Here is a 21,347-nt window from a genome sequence, read left to right as displayed (position 1 = left end):
GCCTTTGTTTTCAGTTTCTGCTCCCATAGCTAATGAAAGCTTTTTTTTAAAAGATGGTAGGAGGAAGTACAATAATTTTCTTGATAAAATTTGAAATCCAGAGATTAGAAACCTGAAGTTATTTTCTGGCCTTTTTAATCTGGAGTGATTGCTTTGGCTTGTGACACAGGCCAGCAACACTAAAAGGAAGACAGATGTAAATTTCAGAGTGCCTTGGATTTTCCCACAGAATAATCTGGAAGGTCACTGACTTTCTTTATTAGAATTTATCTCAGCTTTGTATTTAAATGACGGGACAATCGTAATATTGTTTAATCTATTTCCATTCCCTCCCCAAATTAATGTTCTTAAGGATCATAGGATCTCTCCCATTCTACTAAAGACACACATACACACATATTTGTGATGGGGGTCATACGCTATCAGTCTCCTCTCTGTGAAAGAATGCCTGGTTTCAGGCCAGAGAAAGTGGTCTCAGACATGAAGAAATGGAGAATGAGACAGTACTTGTGAGTTTTATAATATACTTTAACTTGTCAGCATGCTTATGCAAATTATGTGCTTTCAGATATTTGGAAAATTGACCTTTTTGCATATTGCCCCATCTTCTGAAAAGCATGCAATAAAATAAAAATTCTACTGAATTTAGATTTGAATTGGCAGCTCAGATAGCGAGGACTTCTTTAAACATTTATGCTTTAACCCCCAGACACTGAGTGTCCTGTTCCCTCCTGAAAGCAACTTTAAGGGCCTAACAAAGTAAATGTGTAAGATGCATGTGGCTATTGCTTTTCGTGTGTGTGCACATTGACTTTTTAGAGATCGGTAAAACAGTATGAAAAACAAACACCTCAGGATGGTTCCCAGGTTTAAAACCTAATACAGAGGCTAATAATATCTTTTCCATTCAAATGAATCTTAATGTCAGTATTTTGAAGACAAAAGAAATTATGTACTGAAAAACTCTAATTTATGGCCTAAACTTAAACCACGCCTCTGATCTGTTGCCCATTATTTTCAACACAAAACACTTTGATCTTTTGTTTACATATTTATATATGTACTACTTGTCTCTCAACTTGGGCTTCATAATACATATAGCTAAGATGCTATTTATTTATTGAAATGATTCCAGTGCTTTGACCTCCCTTTAAGAAGAACTAATGGGGCCTGGCCTGTGGGGGAGGGGGGCAGTGGATAGAGCGTAGACCTGGAGCACAGAAGTGGCTGATTCAAAACCCTGGGCTGGCCTGTTCAAGGCACACACTAGAACAGGGGTCCCCACATGCGGCCCCCTGAGGCCATTTATCCGGTCCCTGCCGCACTTCCAGAAGGGGCACCTCTTTCATTGGTGGTCAGTGAGAGGCGCATAGTTCCCATTGAAATACTGGTCAGTTGGTTGATTTAAATTTACTTGTTCTTTATTTTAAATATTGTATTTGTTCCCATTTTGTTTTTTTTTACTTTAAAATAAGATCTGTGCAGTGTGCATAGGGATTTGTTCATAGTTTTTTTTACAGTCTGGCCCTCCAGTGGTCTGAGGGACATTGAACTGGCACCCTGTGTAAAATGTTTGGGGACCCCTGCACTAGAAGCAACTACTACAAGTTGATGTTTCCCACTTCTCCTTGATCTTTCTCTCTCTCTCTCTTCTCTTTAAAATCAATATATAAAATTTAAAAAAAGAAGACCTAATGTGGAATTTTGGATTGGGGACAGTAAAGAAGCATTGGATAAATAGGTATATATCTAAAAACACAGTAAATTAATACAGCTGGTTTAGTAACATCAACAGGATGAAGTCAGCAAACTGATCCATACCTGTGCCGGGCCCCGGGTACCAAAGAGAACAGGAACGAACCTCAGGAAGCCTATAGTCCGGCAGTGGGGACACTGAGCTGCCCAGGTCTCTGTCATTCTGTGAGCTAAGTGTGAGAGTAGGGGTGGGTGAGGAGTGGGTGTGGCCAAGAGAAGGGAGCTGCTCACTCCGGAGATTCATGGCTAGCTCCAGGCTCAGGTGGCGTCTGAGCTGGGTTTCAGAGGGTAACGGGTCTTAGGAGATTGGACATCCTGTGGTACAGCGAGCCTGGGGCGAGCTGGGCAGCATATTCATGTGAGAGCTTGGCTACGCAGAGGCAGTGTGACTGTGACCGTGCCTGAGCCGTGGGCTGGAGGTGTGGGCAGGGCTGACAGAGGGCCTGCGATGCCAGGGGAGACACCAGGGAGGAGTTTAGAGTTGGGGACTTCTGCTCTAGTGATAGTTTTTTGGGATAGGAAAGTATAAGGGTGGAGACAGGAGGTACTTTAAGAGGATATAGTTGTGGAGGAACCTTTAGAATAAGCAGATCTTTGGGGTTTGGAACTTCCTAGCAAATAATGATTTTGTCTTCCTGTGGGACAGTCTGTGGCTGTCATCTGTTCTGTCCCAGATGACAGTTATGTGCATGCAGTAAGAGGAGAACAGTGTGCGGTCCCCGGATTCCCTGGTAAATGGTCTTTCTGTATTTGGACTTCATTCTTCCCACCTTTTATAAGAATGGTTGGGAGACAGGCGTACCTTGCTCTGGGCACCTCTGTCTGTTTTTCTATTGAATTGTTTTATTTTGCATACTCATCTGCTTCTGGTTATATATCTTCTAAATATGCTCTCCCTATTTGTGATACCCTCCCATTTCTTTTTTTATTTAAAAATTTTTTTTCCATTGATTTGAGTGGAGTGAGGGAGAGAGAAGCATCAATTCTCTGTTCCCCCTAGTTTCATTTAGTTGTGTGCTCATTGATTGCTTCTCATATGTGTCCTGACCAGAGATTGAACCCGTGACCTTGGTGTGCCTGACTCTTGATCCACTGAGCCACCCTGCCAGGGCCTCCCTCTAATTTCTTTATATTTTTTAACTTTTTATTTTGAAATAATTATAGACTCACAGGAAGTTGGCAAGAAAGGAAAACCTTGTGTACCTTTCCTTCAGTTTACCCCAGTACTGACATCTTGCATAACTACAGTGCAAATAGCCAAACCAGAATATTGGCAATGGTACAATCCACAGAGCTTACTGGATTTAACCTGTTTTATGTGCATGTATTTAGTTCTATGCAATTTTATCACTTATGTCTATTTGTGTAAGCAGCACCATAGTGAAGGTATAGAACTCCATCGCCAGTCTCCTCTCATAGCTACCACTGCCCCCCATGTCTAACAAGGGCAACCGCTAATATAGTTTTCACTTCTGTGATTTTGTTATTTCAAGAATGTGCCTGACCAGGTGGTGGCGCAGTGAATAGAACATCGGACTGGGATGCAAAGGTCTCAGGTTCAAAACTCTGAGGTCGCAGACTTGAGTGCGAGTTCAACTGGCTTGAGCGTGGGCTCATCTGGCTTGAGCATAGGCTCACCAGCTTGGGTGTGGGATCATAGACATGACCCCATTGTTGCTGGCTTGAAACCAAAGGTCGCTGGCTTAAAGCCCAAGGTCTCTGGCTTGAGCCCAAGGTCGCTGGCTTAAGCAAGGGGTCACTCACTCTGTTGTAGCCCCCTGGTCAAGGCACATATGAGAAAACAATCAATGAACAACTAAGGTGCCACAACGAAGACTTGATGCTTCTCATCTCTCTCCCTTTCTATCTGTCCCTATCTGTCCCTCTCTCTGTCCCTCTGTCTGTCTCTGTAGCAAAAATAAATAAATAAATAAATTATATAAATGGAGTCATACATTATATAACCCTTTCAGCTTGTCTTTTTTCACGCAGCATAATTTTCTTGTGATCCATTCAGGTTGTTGCATGTATCATCCTATTTTATTGCTGAGTAATAATAGATATACGAGAATGTAATAATAAATATATCCATGTCACCTATGGAATGACATCTGGATTGTTTCCAGTTTTGGGCTATTGTGAATACAATTGCTGTGAACATCTGTGGATAGATTTTTTTTTTTATTCATTTTTAGAGAGGAGAGAGACAGAAGGAGGAGCTGGAAGCATCAACTCCCATATGTGCCTTGACCAGGCAAGCCCAGGGTTTCGAACCGGCGACCTCAGCATTTCCAGGTCGACGCTTTATCCACTGCGCCACCACAGGTCAGGCTGTGGATAGATTTTTATGTGAGCCTAGGTTTTCATTTCTCTGGAGTGAAATTACCAGGAGTGAAAATTTTGGGTCATGTGATAAGTGCAGGTGTAGTTTTATGAGAAACCGCCAATCTCTTTTTCCGGAGTGGTTGTACCGTTTTACATTCCCACCAGCAGTGTATGAGAAATCCATTTTCTCTGCAAGCTCACCATGTGATGGTATCACTGACTCTATTTGCCATTTCTGGTATGTATGTAGTGGTATCTCTTGGTTTTATTTTCCACTTGCTTGATAGCTAATGGTGTTGAATATCTTTGTATATGCTTGTTTGCCATCTGTATGTCCTCTTTGATAAGACACCTGTTCATGTCTTTTGCCCATTTTTTTCACTGGATTGTTTATATTTTTTACTGTTGAGTTTTACAAGTTCTTTATATGATCTAGTTTGTATGTTCTTTGTTGGATATGTGGATTGCAAATATTTCAGTCTGTAGAGAAGGTTTTTATTTATTTTTTGGTAGAGAAGTTTTAATATTAATATGGTCAGTTCTACCATTCTTTTTCTTTGTGGTTTGAAGTTTTTATATCTTGTTAAAAAACATTTTTCTTACTCTGAGTTCATGAAAATCCTTTTGAGAAGGTTCTAATTTTCCACATTCGAGTTTTTAGGCTCTCTGTAAGGTGACCAATTGTCCTCCTTTAGAGAGAACAGTCCTTCTTTTGTAAGTTCTGTCCTCCCTCGAAAAGTGTCCTCTTACATGTCCTCCTTTTTGATATTGGAAGACTAATCTGTAAATGTCCGTATTCGATCGATGCAGAGTCGATCCATTGAGTGTGATGTGACGTATTTATATTTGACATGACAATTCGTCAAGGATCAGTACAGTGCAGGAGAAACGATTATGAGATGCATGCACTATGCACGGGAGACCTTGAGAGAGAGTGCGTGATATCTGAACGCACAAATGGCTTTGTGTACCTCTTACTGAAACACTACACAGCACATACGATGTAGACTCACTATTATTTCTTTCTCAGTGAATATTCAATTATAGACAGGTAAGCACAATTCATATTTTATTAATTCATTATCTATTAATTTCCAAGTACCTGTACATATTTTTTATTTACAAGTATTTTCCCGAAATTCGAATTTTAAAGTGGAAATCTAACCTTAAACCATATGTATTAATAATGCATTATGATTAAATAGTTGCACAAAACAGACGTTTTTTAATTAGAAAATGAGAAATAGACCTGAATATCACTCCTAATTAGTGGTTTTGTTTGATATTTAGTTTTGTTCATTTAGCTTCTGGAAAATTAGCCTACCATCATGTAACATTTTCAGTTCCTAATGTTTTGTTTTTAATTTTAAATTTTATTTAAGGGGTGGAAAAATCAAAAAAAGAGAAAATGCCATTTCAACGATAAACTGAAAAAGGAATTTTCATTCCTCATATCAAAGAAAGATACTATTGTTTTCTGCAATATTTGCAGTAGAGAATTTTGTATTGCAGTTGGGGGCAGAGCAGTGATAATGAAACACTTGACCACCAGCAAACATGAGCAATCATTAGGTGCATCAGCTTCCAGTTGTAAAGTAACCAGTTCTATTAAAACTTAAAATTATTCTGAAGATGAAAAACAGTTGACTGAAATGGAGGGAACATTTGCATTTCATACCATAATTCACAAAGTTTTTATAGTATGGATTGTACAACTAAATTATTGAAAAAGTTTCATAATGCAAAATTTTCATATGCCAGGACAAAATGTGAGGCTATTTTGAAATTAGTATTTAAAAATTACTGTGACAGCCTGACCTGTGGTGGCGCAGTGGATAAAGTGTCGACCTGGAAATGCTGAGGTCGCCGGTTCGAAACCCTGTGCTTGCCTGGTCAAGGCACATATGGGAGTTGGTGCTTCCAGCTCCTCCCCCCTTCTCTCTCTCTGTCTCTCTCTCCTCTCTCTTCCTCTCTGTTTCTCTCTCCTCTTTAGAAATGAATAAATAAATAAATAAAATTAAAAAAAAAAAAGATCTTAAAAAAAATTACTGTGACAAAATACTTACTACAGAGGACTTGGAAACTACAGCGTTTGTAATAATTTTATCTGATGCATCAAATCATAATGAAATTAAAGTGAACCCAATAATAATATTTTAATATTACCAAGGGCATTCAAGTAAAAATTTTAAATTTAGAATCCATTGACGGCGAAACTTCTGAAATTTTGTCAAACCATCTATACAGAGTAATAAATGAAAACAATTTGAAATCCAAAGTTGTTGCACTAACGCTGATAATACAAATACAAATTTTGGTGGGCAAAGACGCAAAGGGTGAATAATGTGTATGTAAAATACAAGAGTTACTCCACAAGAAAATACTAGGAATAGGTTGTAATGCACATATTTTGTCAAATGCAATCAACACAGCATCATGGGCCATGACAATTGATGTAGAGGTAATAATAACTACAATTTACTTGCATTTTAGTCATTTTACTGTTCATGTTGCTACTTTAAAATAATTTTGTGAAGAAGCAAATGTTGAATACAAGAAACTTTTAGGATATTCAGTAGTTAGATGCTTGCTCTAACACCTGCTATAGAGCGGGTTCTACGATTATTTGAGCCTCTCCGTTCATATATTTTGTTTAGACAAATGTTCTAAAATCCTGGAATCATTTTTCAATAATAAAATATCTGAGATATTAATATATTTTGTACATAATTGAGCATCTATTTTTCACAAAACAATTCAAAAGATTGAAGGTAAACACATTTCAATGGATAAAATATTTCCTTTATTTACAATATTGTTTTCTTCCATTTATTTTTGTCCTCCTTTTCATTGTAAAAAAGTTGGTCACCTTACCTCTGTACTGCAGTTGATTTTTGTTCTGTGTACAATAGTGGTCCAGTGTTATTTTTCCAAATGGAAAGGCAGTTGTCGGACCACAGTTTATTGAATGAAGTGTCTTCATTTCCCCCTGATCTGCAGTGTGGCGTCCATCATCCATCTCTGTAAATGCAGAGGTTTTCTTCTGCTCTGTAATCTGTTTCTTTGGCCTGCTGTTTACCCCTTGCCAGTACGTACACTGCTTTATTAACTATCACATTGTAGTAGTTCTGCTATGTCTGATAAGACTAACCCCTACTTTTGTTCTTTTTTTCTTCTCTCAAGTCTTTTTTACTCTTCCTTAGATTCCCCGTTCAAGGTTGTGGCTGGAATTATGTTAGGTTTGAAGATCAACTTGAGGACTTCTTGAACATATCTTACTAAACTTATAGATATTTTACATTTGTGGGAGGTTGGTTTGATGATATTTTAATAAGTCTAAATTTTCTACCTGTTTAAAAGAAATTGCTTTCCAAGGTTCACCATTAAACACATTTGCTACATTTTTTTAAAGTCTTCTATTTATTTATTTATTTTTTCAGAGACAGAGCGAGAGTCAGAGGGATAGACAAGGACAGACAGACAGGAATGGAGACAGATGAGAAGCATCAATCATTAGTTTTTTGTTGCGTGTTGCGACTTCTTAGTTGTTCATTGATTGCTTTCTCATATGTGCCTTGACTGCGGGCCTTCAGCAGACTGAGTAACCCCTTGCTGGAGCCAGCGACACTGGGTCCAAGCTGGTGAGTTTTTGCTCAAGCCAGATGAGCCCATGCTCAAGCTGGCGACCTCGGGGTCTCGAACCTGGGTCTTTCAACATCCCAGTCCAACGCTCTATCCACTGCGCCACCGCCTGGTCAGGCTCTACATTTTTTATAAATGCTTTATTCAGATTAAGAAATTTCTATTCTCAGAAATTTAATTTTTAAAATTTTTATCTGCCTCTGTTAGAATGATCTCTCTTCCTCCCTCTCTCTCTCCCTCCTGCAGCCATGACTTGATTGGCTCGAGTACATTGACCCTGGGTACTGAGGATGGCTCTGTGGAGCCTCCACCTCAGGTGCTAATAGCTTGGTTGCGAGCATGACCCCAGATGGGCAGAGCATTGGCCCAGATAGGGGGTTGCTGGGTGGATCCTGGTTGGGGTGTGTGTGGGGGTCTGTCTCTCTATCTCCCCTCCTCTCACTTGGATAAGAAGAAAAAAAAAGAATTGGTTGCATGTCTCTAAATTAACATATTTCTGCTTTATTAGTGTTGTGTTGTTATTTATTATTATTATTATTATTGGGTATAGGCTTTGCTTCTGAAGCACTCCATTCACATTAAAGGGAGCTTTTGCCCTGGCTGGGTAGTTCAGTTGTTTAGAGCATCGTCCCAATATGCCAGAGTTGTGGGTTTGATCCCCTTCAGGGCACATACAAGAATCAACCAATGAATGCATAGATAGAACAAATTAATGTTTCTCTCTCTCTTCAATCAATAAATAAAAACTTTAATAACATTAAGTTTAACCCCTGTGCCCCATCATATAATAAACAAATACACACACATTTCCCATCCTTCTAATATTGTGGGGTTTTTTGTGTGTTTTTCTTTTTTTGTTTTTTTCTGAAATGAGAAACAGGGAGTCAGAGACAGACTCTCACATACAACCAACTGGGATCCACCCAGCATGCCCACCAGGGGGTGATGCTCTGCCAATCTGGGTTGTGGGGCCATTGCGCTATTGCAACCAGAGCCATTCTAGTGCCTGAGGCAGAGGCCCTAGAGCCATCCTCAGTGCCCGGGCCAACTTTGCTCCAATGGAGTTTTGGCAGCGGAGGAAAAGAGAGAGACAGAGAAAGTAGAGGGGGAAGAAGGGAGAAGCAAATGGGTGCTTCTCCTAAGTGCCCTGGCTGGGAATTGAACCCAGAATTTCCACATGCTGGGCCGACACTCTACTGCTGAGCTAGCTGGCCAGGGCTCTGATATTGTTTTAAACATAATATTGTTTAGGTCAAGATTTAGTGTTATCATGATTCTAAACGCCGGCTGTCACACAGCACTCTACTTTTTACTTCCTGCACATTTTTTGTTTATCCTGGAAGCAGTAACTGCCTTGTTATTCAGTTGTTTAGCTTCCTATGCAGCTGTCCTTAGATCTCCTATTCCTAACCAGTGGTCTGAAATTCATCTGATTGCCTGCAGGCACTTCTGACCGGGCACCTCCCGGAGCCCTGCAGCCTGCTTCCCCTGCCCGAATGGTTCTCTCCTGGGCCAGCGCCACGGTCTCAGGCAGGGGTCTGCTTTCCTGAGACCCTGGTGTCCTCTGCCTTTCGCCTGTCTTGGCCTTCCTGTTGCCTATATCTTCCTCTTTCTTGGTTAGTTTCCTCATTTTGGCGAAGCACATCTTTAGTAGTTTCCTGAGGAAGGATGTATGAGTCTTAAAGTTTTTAAGACTTTGCATGTCTAAAAATGCACTCCCTCCCACCGTGTTTAAATACAGTTGGAGGTTGGAAACAATTTTCTTCAAAAATTTGAAGGTATTTCTTCATTGCTTTGAAGTCTCCAGAGGTGCTTTGGCCAATTTGGAGCAGATACTCTCTTACCACCCCCTCTCCTCCTAACCCTCTCCCCCTACACACACTTTTATGCCCCAATATGGAGCTGTTTCCATCCTAATAATTTTCACAAGTTGGTCCTCCTATTCTGGTCCTTTAATTTTTATTTATTCTTATTTTTCACCCTTTTTTTATTTTTGCTGAAGTTTCTGAATGACTTGCTGAACTTGATCTTTCAGCCCTTCTGTTACTTTGTGGGTTTTTTTTTTTTAATTTCAGCTATCATAGTTTTAATTTGTTGTTTTCCAAAAGCTTCCTTTTTGAAAGTTATTTATTGCTTTATGGACACAATATCTCCTATCTCTCTGATAGTAATGATAGTTTCTTTAAAAAAATTTTTTTTTCTTTTCCTTGCATAGTCTCAGTTTCAGCCAAGTAGGGTTTTTTTTTTTTCTATTTGTTTGGCTTTCTTTCATGAAAGAGTATTTCCTTAAATGGCAGGTGACTCCTGGTTGTTTCCTTGTCTTTGACAGCGGACATTAAAAAGATGGAAATTAGTGCTGCGCACAGATGTGCAGCTTGTGAGTTTGGGCTTCGCTTCAGAGCCCTCTCTCTGGGCTGTTTCCTTGGGGAATACCTGATGTCAGTACTTTTATTATTGTTATTTTAACGTTTATTTTATTGATTTTAGAGAGAAGGAGGAAGAGAAACAGAGACAGGAACATCTGTTCCTGTGTGTGCCTTGACCGGGGATCGAACCGGCGACCTCTGCTCTTTGGGATGATGTTCTAACCAGCTGAGGTTTACGGCCAGGGTGTGAGGTCAGTACTTTTAGACCCTGCCTTTTAGGTTAGTCCAGTTACCCGGTGGGATGGTTACTGTCTCCAATTTGGAGAGGCTAGGCAGGGTAGAGAGGTGTATTAGTCAAGGTTGTCCAGAGAAACAGAACTAATGGAATAACATGAATGCATGTGCGCGTGCTCACGCGCGCACACACACACATACACAAACACACACACATGTATATGTGTATATACATATTTATTGTAGGAACTGGCTATATCATTTTTTAAAAATTTTATTGTTTTGATTTATTTATTTTAGAGAGTAGAGAGTGAGAGAGAGAGAAAGGAGGGAGGAGAAGGAAGCATCAACTCCCCTATATGCCTTGACCAGACAAGTGCAGGGTTTTGAACCGGCGACCTCAGCATTCCAGGTCAATGCTTGATACACTGCGCCACCACAGGCCAGGCTGGAATTGGCTAAGTCTTAATTGAGGCTGAGAAGTCTCATGGTCTGGAAGAACCAGGAAAGCTACTGTATAATTCAGTCCAAGTTCAACAGCCCAAAAACTAGGAGTGCTGTGTCTCAGGGTACAATGAAAGTGGGTGTCCAACTCAAACAGAGAGATCAACAATTCACCCTTCTTCCACCTTTTTGTTCAGATGGACTCTCAGTGGATTGAAAGGTGCCCACCTGCACTGGGGAGGGCCATCTGCTTTACAAGTTTTCCAATTCATACGCTAATCTCTACCCAAAATACCCTCACAGACACACCCAGAAATAATGTTTTACTAGTTAGAGGCCATTCCTTAGGCCAGACCAGCTGACACACAAAATCAGCCATCACAAGGGGCATGTGGGTTGCAGAAGGTATCAGTCAGTTTACAAATACAGGGAGTCCTCATGTTACTATACAGTTCTGTTCCTACGACAGTGACATAACCCGAATTTGGGTGTAAGTTGACCCAAATTTTTCTGTGTCTTACCCTGACACAAACGGAACACTTGTGCTTTTAACAGTCCAAAATGGCTAGGTAAGTGTACTGGAGAATGCCAACTCCCTCACTCATAGAATGTGTTACTGCACATTCTTCCACCTCGCACAAGTAAACAAGTTCGCCCACGTAGTCCGTAAGTAGGATGCTAACAGTGTGAGCCAAAACACTCATGTCTTAATTTTCTTTAAGGCTTTATGAGAGTGAGCATCGTAAACTTGAAACATCCTATGTCAAGACTGTTGTAACCTGAGGATCCCCTGAACTTGGTTCCTTTATATTGCCAAGTAATATTCCACTGTGGATATATACCACATGTATATAACTAAGTATATCCATTCATCAGTTGGTGAACATTTAGGTTGTTTTCATTTTTTGACTGTTTAAATAATGCTACTCTGAACATTTCTGTTTACATTTTTATGTGGACACATTTTTATTTTCTTTGGTACAAACCTAAAAGTGGAAATGCTGGATCCTATGGCAACTCTATGTTTAACTTTTTGAAGAACTGGCAAACTTTTCCAAGTGGCTGCAACATTTTATATTCCCACCAGCCATGTATGAGAGTTCTATGTATCTTCACCAACACTTGTTATTGTTTGTCCTTTTGGTAAACAGTGCATCCTGATACATGTAAAGTGGTATATCACTGTAGTTTGATTTGGGTTTCCTTGATGGCTGATGATGTTGAGCATCTTGTCATGTCCTTATTAGTCATTTGTATATGTTCTTTGCAGAAATGTCTATTCCAATCCTTTGTTAATTTTTAATTAATTAATTTTGAGAGAGAGAGAGAGATCAGTCTGTTCTTGTATATGCCCTGACAAGGAATTGAACCAACAACCTCTGCGCCTTGGACAGGGCTTTAACCAGCTATATGGCCAGGGCTGTCTGTCTTTTTATTGTTGAGCTGTAAGAGTTCTTTGTGTGTGTGTGTGTGTGTGTGTGTGTGTGTGTGTGTGTGTATTGTATATCAGGGGTAGTCAACCTTTTTATACCTACCGTCCACTTCTGTATCTCTGTTAGTAGTAAAATTTTCTAACCGCCCACCAGTTACACAGTAATGGTGATTTATAAAGTAGGGAAGTAACTTTACTTTATAAAATTTATAAAGCAGAGTTACAGCAAGTTAAAGCATATAATAATAATTACTTACCAAGTACATTATGTTGGATTTTCGCTAAGTTTGGCAGAATAAATCTTTATAAAACATCTTACTATAGTTAAATCTATCTTTTTATTTATACTTTGGTTGCTCCGCTACTGCCCACCATGAAAGCTGGAACGCCCACTAGGCGATAGGGACCAGGTTGACTACCACTGTTGTATATATCCTGGTTGTGAGTTCCTTATCAGTTAACAGACTTACAGTTATCTTCTCCCAGTCTGTGGGTTGTGTCTTCACTTTCTTGGTAATGTCTTTTTATTTTGTTTTAAGCCTTTCATGCTTTTAAAAATACAACTTCATTGAGATATATGTGCTATAAACTGCATTTATTTAAAGTGTACAATTTAATAAATTTTGACATGTGTGAATGCCTATGAAACCACCATCACAATCAGAATAGTGAACATACTTACCACTCCAGAAGTTTCTTCCAGCGAGCCCTTCCCAGACAGCAACCAGTATCCTTTCTATACATTAGTTGTATCTTCTAGATTTTTATATAAATGGAATCTTATAGTATGTGTTCTTTTATGTCACCCAGCATAATTATTTTGAGATTTACCTATATTGTTGCATTCATCAATAGTTTATTTCTTTTTATTGTGGAACAATACATTTATCTATTCAATTGTTAATGAACATAGGATTTTTTCAGATATGGCTGTTATAAATAAGGCTACTACAAGAATTTGTGTAGATATCTTGGTAAAGATATAAATTTCATTTTCACTTGGGTAGATAGCTAGGAGTGGAATGGCTGGATCATATGGTAGGTATACGTTTAACTTTTAAAGGAACTGCCACACTATTTTAAAAATGGTTGTATCATTTAACATTCTCACTGTCAGTTTATAACAGTTCTAGTTTCTCTCCATCCTTGCCAACATTTGGTATGTATGATCTATCTTTTAATTTTAGTAATTTTAATAGTTGCATAGTAGGTAATGTCCTTTGAAGTATAGAAGTTCTAATTTTTTTTTAATTACAGAGACAGAGAGAGGGTTAGATAGGGACAGACAGACAGGAACCGAGAGAGATGAGAAGCATCAATCATCAGTTTTTTGTTGTGACACCTTAGTTGTTCATTGATTGCTTTCTCATATGTGCCTTGACTGTGGGCCTTCAGCAGACCGAGTAACCCCTTGCTCAAGCCAGCAACCTTGGGTCCAAGCTGGTGAGCTTTGCTCAAACCAGATGAGCCCACACTCAAGCTGGCGACCTCGGGATCTAGAACCTGGGTCCTCTGCATCCCAGTCCGACGCTCTATCCACTGTGCCACCGCCTAGTCAGGCTAGAAGTTTTAAACTTTGATGAAATCTGATTTCCCAATCTTTTCTTTTGTCACTTGTGCCTTTGGTATATCAAAAATGCTATTGCCTAATGCAAGGTTATAAAAATTTATACCTATGTTTTCTTTCTAACAGTTTTATAGTGTCAGCCCTTACATTTAAGTCTTTTCTTCTCTTTGAGTTAAGTTTTGTATATATATATTGTGATGGAGGGGTCTAGATGTATTCTTTTGCAAGGGGAGATCCAGTTGTCCTGGTACTATCCATTGAAAAGACTATTTCCCCATTAAATTATCCTGGCATATTTGTTAAAAACCAATTGACCATAGCTGCAAGGCTCTGCTTCAAGACCCTCAATTTATTCTGTTGATTTATGTGCCTATTATGCTAGTACTACACTGCCTGATTGTTTAGCATTGTAGCAAGGTTTCAGGTGGGAAATTATAAATTGTCCAACTTTGTTCTTCTTTTCAAGATTGTTTTGGCTTCTCCAGATTCCTTGATTTTCATGTGAATTTTAGGATGTTTGTCACTTTCTATAAAGAAGTCAGCTAGGATTTTGCTAGTGATTGTATAGAATCTATAGATCCATTTGGGGAGTATTGCTATCTTAACAGTATTTTGTCTTCCAAACTATGAACATGGATGTCTATTTACTTCAGCCTTTAATTTATTTCAGTAATGGTTTTGGTGTACAACTCTTGTTCTTCTTTTGTTAAATATTTTTTGTTAAGTATTCTTAATATTATTTATTTTTGGTATATAGAAATATAGTTGATTTTTTAAATATTGATTTTATATCTTATGATCTTTCTGAACTTATGTATTGTTTTTTTATTCTTTAGTATTTTCTACATATTAGAACATGTCAATTGTTAATAGATACAGTTTTACCTCTTCTTTCCCTGTCTAGATGTCTTTTGTTTCTTTTTCCTTCCTAATTGCCCTGGCTAGAACCTCTAATACTAAGTTGAGTAGAAGCTGCAAGAGCAGACCTCTCTGTCTTTTACTCATTGTAGAGGGTAAAGCAATCAGTTTTTTACCATTAAGTATAATTTCAGCTGTGGGGTTTTTGTAGATGTTTTTATCAGGTTGAGTATGTTTATTCTATTCCTAGTGAATTGGCTTTTGTTTTTAATTTAAAAAATGGGTTTTGTTAATATTTTTGAATTTGTGAAGGTCACTTGCTCTTTGTTTGTTTTTTAGTGAAAGGAGGGTAGGCAGAGACAGACTCCCACATGTGCCCCAACCAGGATCCACCCAGCAAGGCACTAGGGGGCGATGCCCTGCCCATCTGGGGCATTGCTCCACTGCTCAGCAACAGAGCCATCTTTTTAGTGCTCAAGGCAGAGGCCACCGGACCCATCCTCAGTACCCAAGGCCAGCTCGCTTGAACCAATTGAGACATGGCTGCAGGAGGGGGAGAGAGAGAAAGAGAAAAGGGGAAGGGTGGAGAAGCAGATGGTTGCTTCTCCTGTGTGCCCTGACTAGGAATGGAAGGCAGTACTTCCACACTCCAGGCCGACATTCTACACTGAGCCAGAGCGGTTACTTGCTTTTTTACTTCAATCTATTAATATAGAATATTGATTTTTAGATGTTAAACCAACCTTATATTCCTTATATTCCTTAAATTAACTAGGTCATGCTATATAATCCTTTTTATGTATTGCTAGATTTCGTTTGTAGTATTTTGTTGAAGATTTTTGTCTTTATTTATAAGGGATGTTGGTATATAATTTTCGTGTAATGTCTCTGCTTGGTATTGGCATAGGGATAATAGTGGCCTTCATAGAGTGACTTGAGGAGTTTTTCTTTTTGGGGGGGTGTAAATTGGGTAAAAAAATTTTTTTTGTTGTTAAACAAATATATAACTTGTACTAGATTTAAGGCAAACTGTGCTATAAGCAGATTTTCTTTTAGTGGCTAAACAAAGTTTAAAAACAAGTAATATAAAGAAAGTATGTGTGGTACAGGACCAACAATACAAAACAATAGTGTATGCGTATCTGGATATTACACTAATTTTTCCAATAGAGCAACTTTTAAGTACATATTGTTGACTGTTCCTAGTCCATGCAGAACCACAGCCCCACACTTCAGCAACAAGATACCGACGGTTCCTAAAGAAAACTGCTTAAAAGAAGGCATAAGCCCCATGTTCCCTCATCTGATCAACTCCATCTAAATTCAGATGTACAGAAGAAGGGCTTAGGTATATCCAAAGTGGACCATGTGCATCATGTTAGTTTATCAGTTTCCTAAAATAAGGTTTCAGGACAATGATAGAAAGATAAGGGAAGAAACATGGAGGAATGAAGTCCTCATTATTATCCATGCATATTTTTTGATAGTAGGAGAAACCTTTTACAGACAAGTTACAAAGAAAAGGCAAATAAACAGTTTTGTACAAGAAAGCTAACACATTCTGTACAATGTCTGCACTTTGCTGGCATCATTTGTCCAAGCTCTTTGTAGTTCACTTGACTGGCGCCATCCGTATCAGCTCCCCTCATCATTTCATTCACCTCTTCGTTTGTTAACTTCTCTCCAAGGCGAAGCTGTGCTGCACTAATGTAGCCTTTGCCGTCCTTGTCAAATACATGGATGCTTCTCTAATTTCTTCTTCCCTGCCTGTGGCTCTCAGTTTTCTCTCCATCATGGTCAGAAATTCAGGGAAGCCACTTACACCATTCCCGTCAGGATCCACTTCATTAATCGTGCCCTGTGACTGGGCCTCGTCGCAGTTCCCAGTTCCTTTGTTGTTACAGCTCTATCACCTTCCTTGTCAAATAGTGAAAAAGCTTCTTTGAATTCTGCAGCCTGCTCAGTGGTCAGTTGCCAGCCATGCTGCAAGTGCTACCAGACTCCAAGATGCGACCACACGAGCACTCGGCCTGCTTGCCTCGCTTGGACTCGAGAAGTTTGTCTTATGCTTCTGTTTTATTAAGGAGTTTGTGAAGGATTTGGCATTAATTCTTCCTTTAAACATTTGGTAGAATACATCTGGGCCTGTGCTTTTCTTTATGGGCAGTTCTAAAGTTACTAATTCAATATAATTTTAATTGAATTTTATGGGAGGGACATTGGTTAACATATATAATTATACAGGTGTCAATATAATATTTTTGTTATGACTAGTTATAAGTGAACATTCATCTTGCAAATACCTGTTGGTATTTGACTATTCAGCCAAATTTTCTCCTATATAATGCTCAAATAGAAAGAGATTTTGATATACCTACTTTTAACTTCCTTTTTTCTTCCCTTAAAGGTCTGTAATTACTTTGGATTCAGTAAGCCATGGCGTCAAAGAAATTTGCTGTTAAAGTAAGTAATACTTAATAGCCTTCTTTAAAATGATTAATCACTTTCTAGTATAACTAAGTTCTATGATACTTGAAAATAGAAGCTCTGAACTTTTATTCTACTCTTTAAATTTGGTTCTCTGCTGAAAACTTTAAGTAGGCAATTGAAAATTTGCATGTGAAGAAGGAGATGGGGGGCGGGAAATTAGTAGTTCATATGGTTATGAGAGTTCTTGCTTCTGACCCAAAGGTATAACGTGGTCCTTAATTTTAAAAGTTATCCTTCACATTGAATATCCATGACATAATATTTGATTCTCACAAAGCAGATGAAAATAAAGAGATAGACATCAAATATTGTACCTGGTGAGGGCCAGAGAGAGTTCTCTTGCGTGGCTGCCTCCTCTTCCTTTCCTCTTACAAGGGTCTCCTCTCTATCCTTTAATGTTGGGGTCACGGCCTTCTCAGGTATGGAGGCGTGGGCGGATCTTGTCTGAGGGAAGCAGGTGAGAAGAACTGAGAAACAGTATCAGGTCTAGGAGTGCTTTCATATACGTTGGCTCTTCTTGAGGACATTTTCTCTGTGTACTGTTAAGTATGAATTCAGAACAACAAACCAGACTAGTTAACTAGATTGAATACTATTTAATATTGTAATTTTATCTTTTTAGCATGTCAGTGCTTATTTAGATTTACAACATATTTATAAATTTGCTTACAGTTATGTCTTGTATCCATATGTTCTGTAGTATTTCTCCCTGTGAGAGATGATAAAGTGGTGAACTTTTCACTTTGTCTAAAAATGTGTTTTGATCTTAATTAACTCTAGAAAGATGCATAGTGTGTTTTCAAATTGTAGTTGGAGCATTATTTTTCCTCAGCACTTTAGAGATATTTTTCCATTATCTTCTGGGATTTGTTATTGCAATTGAGAGATTTTTTTTTTACTATCAATTTAAAATGTAAATTTATGGGCTTAAAAAATGAGCTGTTTTATTCTTTCTGATGATTCTGGAAGTTGACTGTTGTCAGTGGGGCGGTGCCTCTTTCGATGTGGCCTGAGGCTGCAGTTACGTGGGGACTCAATTCAGATCACACATCAAAGATGACCCCTCGCAGGGCTGGCCAGTGATGCTTTCTGTGGATGGAGTCGTACTTCAAGCTGTTTGCTGTTGCCCTTCAAGTCCTCATCTTTGTGGCTTTGTGTGGATTGGCCTTCTCCTAATATGGTGGCTGAGATTTGAAGGGTGGTGTCCCAGAGTAAGAGTCACAAGAAGAAAGAAGTATAATTCGCCAGGCCTCTGAAGGCCTCCAATATATCAGATGAAGGCCTCCAAAGTCTCAGATGCCATTTCTGCTGCGTTCTATTGGTCAGCGTGTTCTAAGCCCAGCCCCCAGGAAGCTGCTACTCTTGATAGGAGAAGCAGCATGTACTTACATGAAGGGGAAGATTGTTGGGGTGCATCTGTGGAGACTAGGTACCCCAGAAGTCTACTGTCAGCCTCATTGTGATTCCTTTCTCAGTTATCTGTCTTTTCTCTTCGTTTTTTTCCTAAGATTTTATTTTTTTGGCAATGTTCCACAATTCTACAATTAAATCACAAGCTATAGACTTGTGTTTATTTATCTGTCTTGGGCTACAATATCCATCTTCATTTGGAAGGTTCAAGTCTTCAGTCAGTTTTGGAAACTCTTGATCATTTGCTCCCTGGGCACTGCTCTTCTTCATTCTCTCCCGGCATAATCTCAGTTGCAGCCAAGTGGAGCTTGGAACACTTACACAAAGTTTGTTGAATAGTCACATATGATAGTTTCTTATGAGCTAGAGGCGTAATATTAACTTACCTAGGACTGAGCGCCTGTAGGCTGTCTGCTCAGAAAAGGACTGGACCTCTTGCAAAGCTCTGTCAAAACTGGCTGTGGCCCAGTCGAGCAGACAGTCCTAATTATAGCCTTGGACCCCAGCCCCTAGTTATGCCAGAGATGGGTCTTTTATTTCCAGGCCGTACTCACTAACGTGGCACATTCTGCTACCATATTTCCCCATCTTGCTGTCACACCCTGAAGGCTTGGAACCTAGCTCTTAGGGCTTGCCAGGCAACCATGAATATCAAGCTAGCAGGTTAGGGATAGAAACAAGGTTCTGAAACATTACGTGGAAGATTTTGACACATCACATTGTGATTGGATTCCTGCCTGTGATCACACGGGCAAAGGGCCAGTGCTTCCTTCATCAAGCAGCTGAAAAGCCCCACACCCCAAGCACTGGGCTTCCAATCCGAACATGCACTCTCGCACCCTGCCAGATCGCTGTGCACTGCCACAGAGTGTCATGGTTGGAAGGGGACGTGCACATTCAGTGATGCCGTCACCTTGTGCTTTCTCTGATGAGCGCTGCTCCAGTCCACTCGTGTGAGCGCTGCTTGGCCATTTGCCTTTTGCTGCTTCTCAACTCTTTATGTGTTGCATTCAGAGTGCTTTTTATCAGCCCTCCTTCCGTTAATTAAAAACTTTTCATCTGTATTTAATCTGCATTTAATCTACTCTTCAGCTTGTTTATTTTTAGTGACTGCATTTTTCATTAGAGAATGTGCTTGGTTGTTTTTTTAATTCAAATTCTGCCAGTTCTTTTTTTTTTATTTGTCCTACTTTTTCTACATGTTCCCATTTCCTCCTTTTATGTCCCTCATAATTTTAAAGTAATTTATTTTGTGAGTCTGTTTTAGATTGTTCTATTATCCCCACTATTATTTACTAAGTGTGGACTAAATTTTGTTTATGTGTGTGACTTTTAATTATGCTCTTATTTTCGGTCCCATCCTCTACACACACACACACACACACACACACACACACACACACACACACACACAGGTGGGAAGACCTGTGAGCCCCGCAGAGCAGGTGAACAGCTTCAGGTTGACTTCTGCTGGAGCCCTTGGCATTTCAATGGTTTTGGATTTAGTTTCATATCAATGTCATGGCTTGGGATTTCAGCACCTTGTGAGTTGTACAGCTTTGCAACTGGAAACAGAGTCCGGCACGGAGGTTGATGTTTTTAGTATTCTCCTTACCCTTCTCTCCCCCCTCCCCCCACCAAAGGCCCTGGACATATGGCAAGCTTCCATGTTGCTTCCCTCGGTCCGCAAGCAGAGAGGTTTTTAGTTGTTATTTTCATGAAGGCTGCAGTTTCTCAAGGGAATACTATTGATTATATTCCTGGTGCTGTGCTTTACTTCCCTGTGCCTGTTTTGTTACTATCAATGTGTACTTCTTGATCTCTTCACCTTTTTCACCCAGCCTCCTAGCTCCCCTCTGACCTGGCAGCCATCAGTCTGTTCTCTGTGTCAGTGAGTCTGTTTCTGTTTTGTTCATTTATTTTGTTCTTTAGATTCCACATAAAAGTGAAATTACATGGTACTTGTCTTTCTCTGACTGACTTATTTCATCTGTCATAATACCCTCTAGGGCAGGGGTCCCCAAACTTTTTACACAAGGGGCCAGTTCACTGTCCCTCAGACGGTTGGAGGGCCGCCACATACAGTGCTCCTCTCACTGACCACCAATGAAAGAGGTGCCCCTTCTGGAAGTGCGGCGGGGGGCCGGATAAATGGCCTCAGGGGACCACATGCGGCCCGCGGGCCGTAGTTTGGGGAGGCCTGCTCTAGGGCCATCCATTCTGTCGCAAGTAGTAAGATTTTATTCTTTTTTATGGCCAGGTACTAATTCATTGTATATATGTACCACAACTTTATTTATTTTATTGTCCCACTTATTTCATTTAGCAAATCTGCTCTACTTCTCCCAGTTTTTTAAAATTATTATTATTTATGTACTGGTTTGGGAGAGAGAGAAAGGTGGGGGGAGAGAGAGAGCAAGGCAGAAACATTGATCTCTTCCTATGTGCACCCTGACCCAAGATCAAACCCACAGTCATCGTGTATGAGGATGATGCCCTAACCCAGTGGTCCTCAACCCCCGGGCCGCGTACCGGTACCAGTCTGTGGGCCATTTGGTACCGGTCCACAGAGAAAGAATAAATAACTTACATTATTTCCGTTTTATTTCTATTTAAGTCTGAACGATGTTTTATTTTTAAAATGACCAGATTCCCTCTGTTACATCCGTCTAAGACTCACTCTTGATGCTTGTCTCGGTCACGTGATAAATACATTTATCCGTCCCACCCTAAAGGCCGGTCCGTGAAAATATTTTCTGACATTAAACCGGTCTGTGGCCCAAAAAAGGTTGGGGACCACTGCTCTAACCAACCAAACTATCCA

The 21,347-nt window shown here is 39.6% G+C and overlaps 1 protein-coding gene and 1 pseudogene across 1 annotated transcript in view; one reads left to right on the top strand and one right to left on the bottom strand.

Annotated features, from left to right (window-relative positions):
• Window positions 1-21,347, top strand: part of SLX4IP (SLX4 interacting protein) — a 225,047-nt gene that overhangs the window by 5,508 nt on the left and 198,192 nt on the right. Inside the window, 3 exon segments of the mRNA XM_066236042.1 lie at window positions 3,951-4,080; window positions 10,210-10,339; window positions 17,031-17,086. Coding sequence (XP_066092139.1) covers window positions 17,060-17,086 — 27 coding nt within the window. The 5' untranslated portion in view covers window positions 3,951-4,080; window positions 10,210-10,339; window positions 17,031-17,059.
• LOC136309426 (calmodulin-1-like) lies at window positions 16,135-16,748 on the bottom strand (annotated as a pseudogene).

This window comes from Saccopteryx bilineata, chromosome 6 (assembly GCF_036850765.1).
Source record: "Saccopteryx bilineata isolate mSacBil1 chromosome 6, mSacBil1_pri_phased_curated, whole genome shotgun sequence".
Lineage (NCBI taxonomy): Eukaryota > Metazoa > Chordata > Mammalia > Chiroptera > Emballonuridae > Saccopteryx > Saccopteryx bilineata.
Note: the sequence above shows the minus strand (reverse complement) of the source record. Positions and strands in the feature narration are given on the sequence as shown.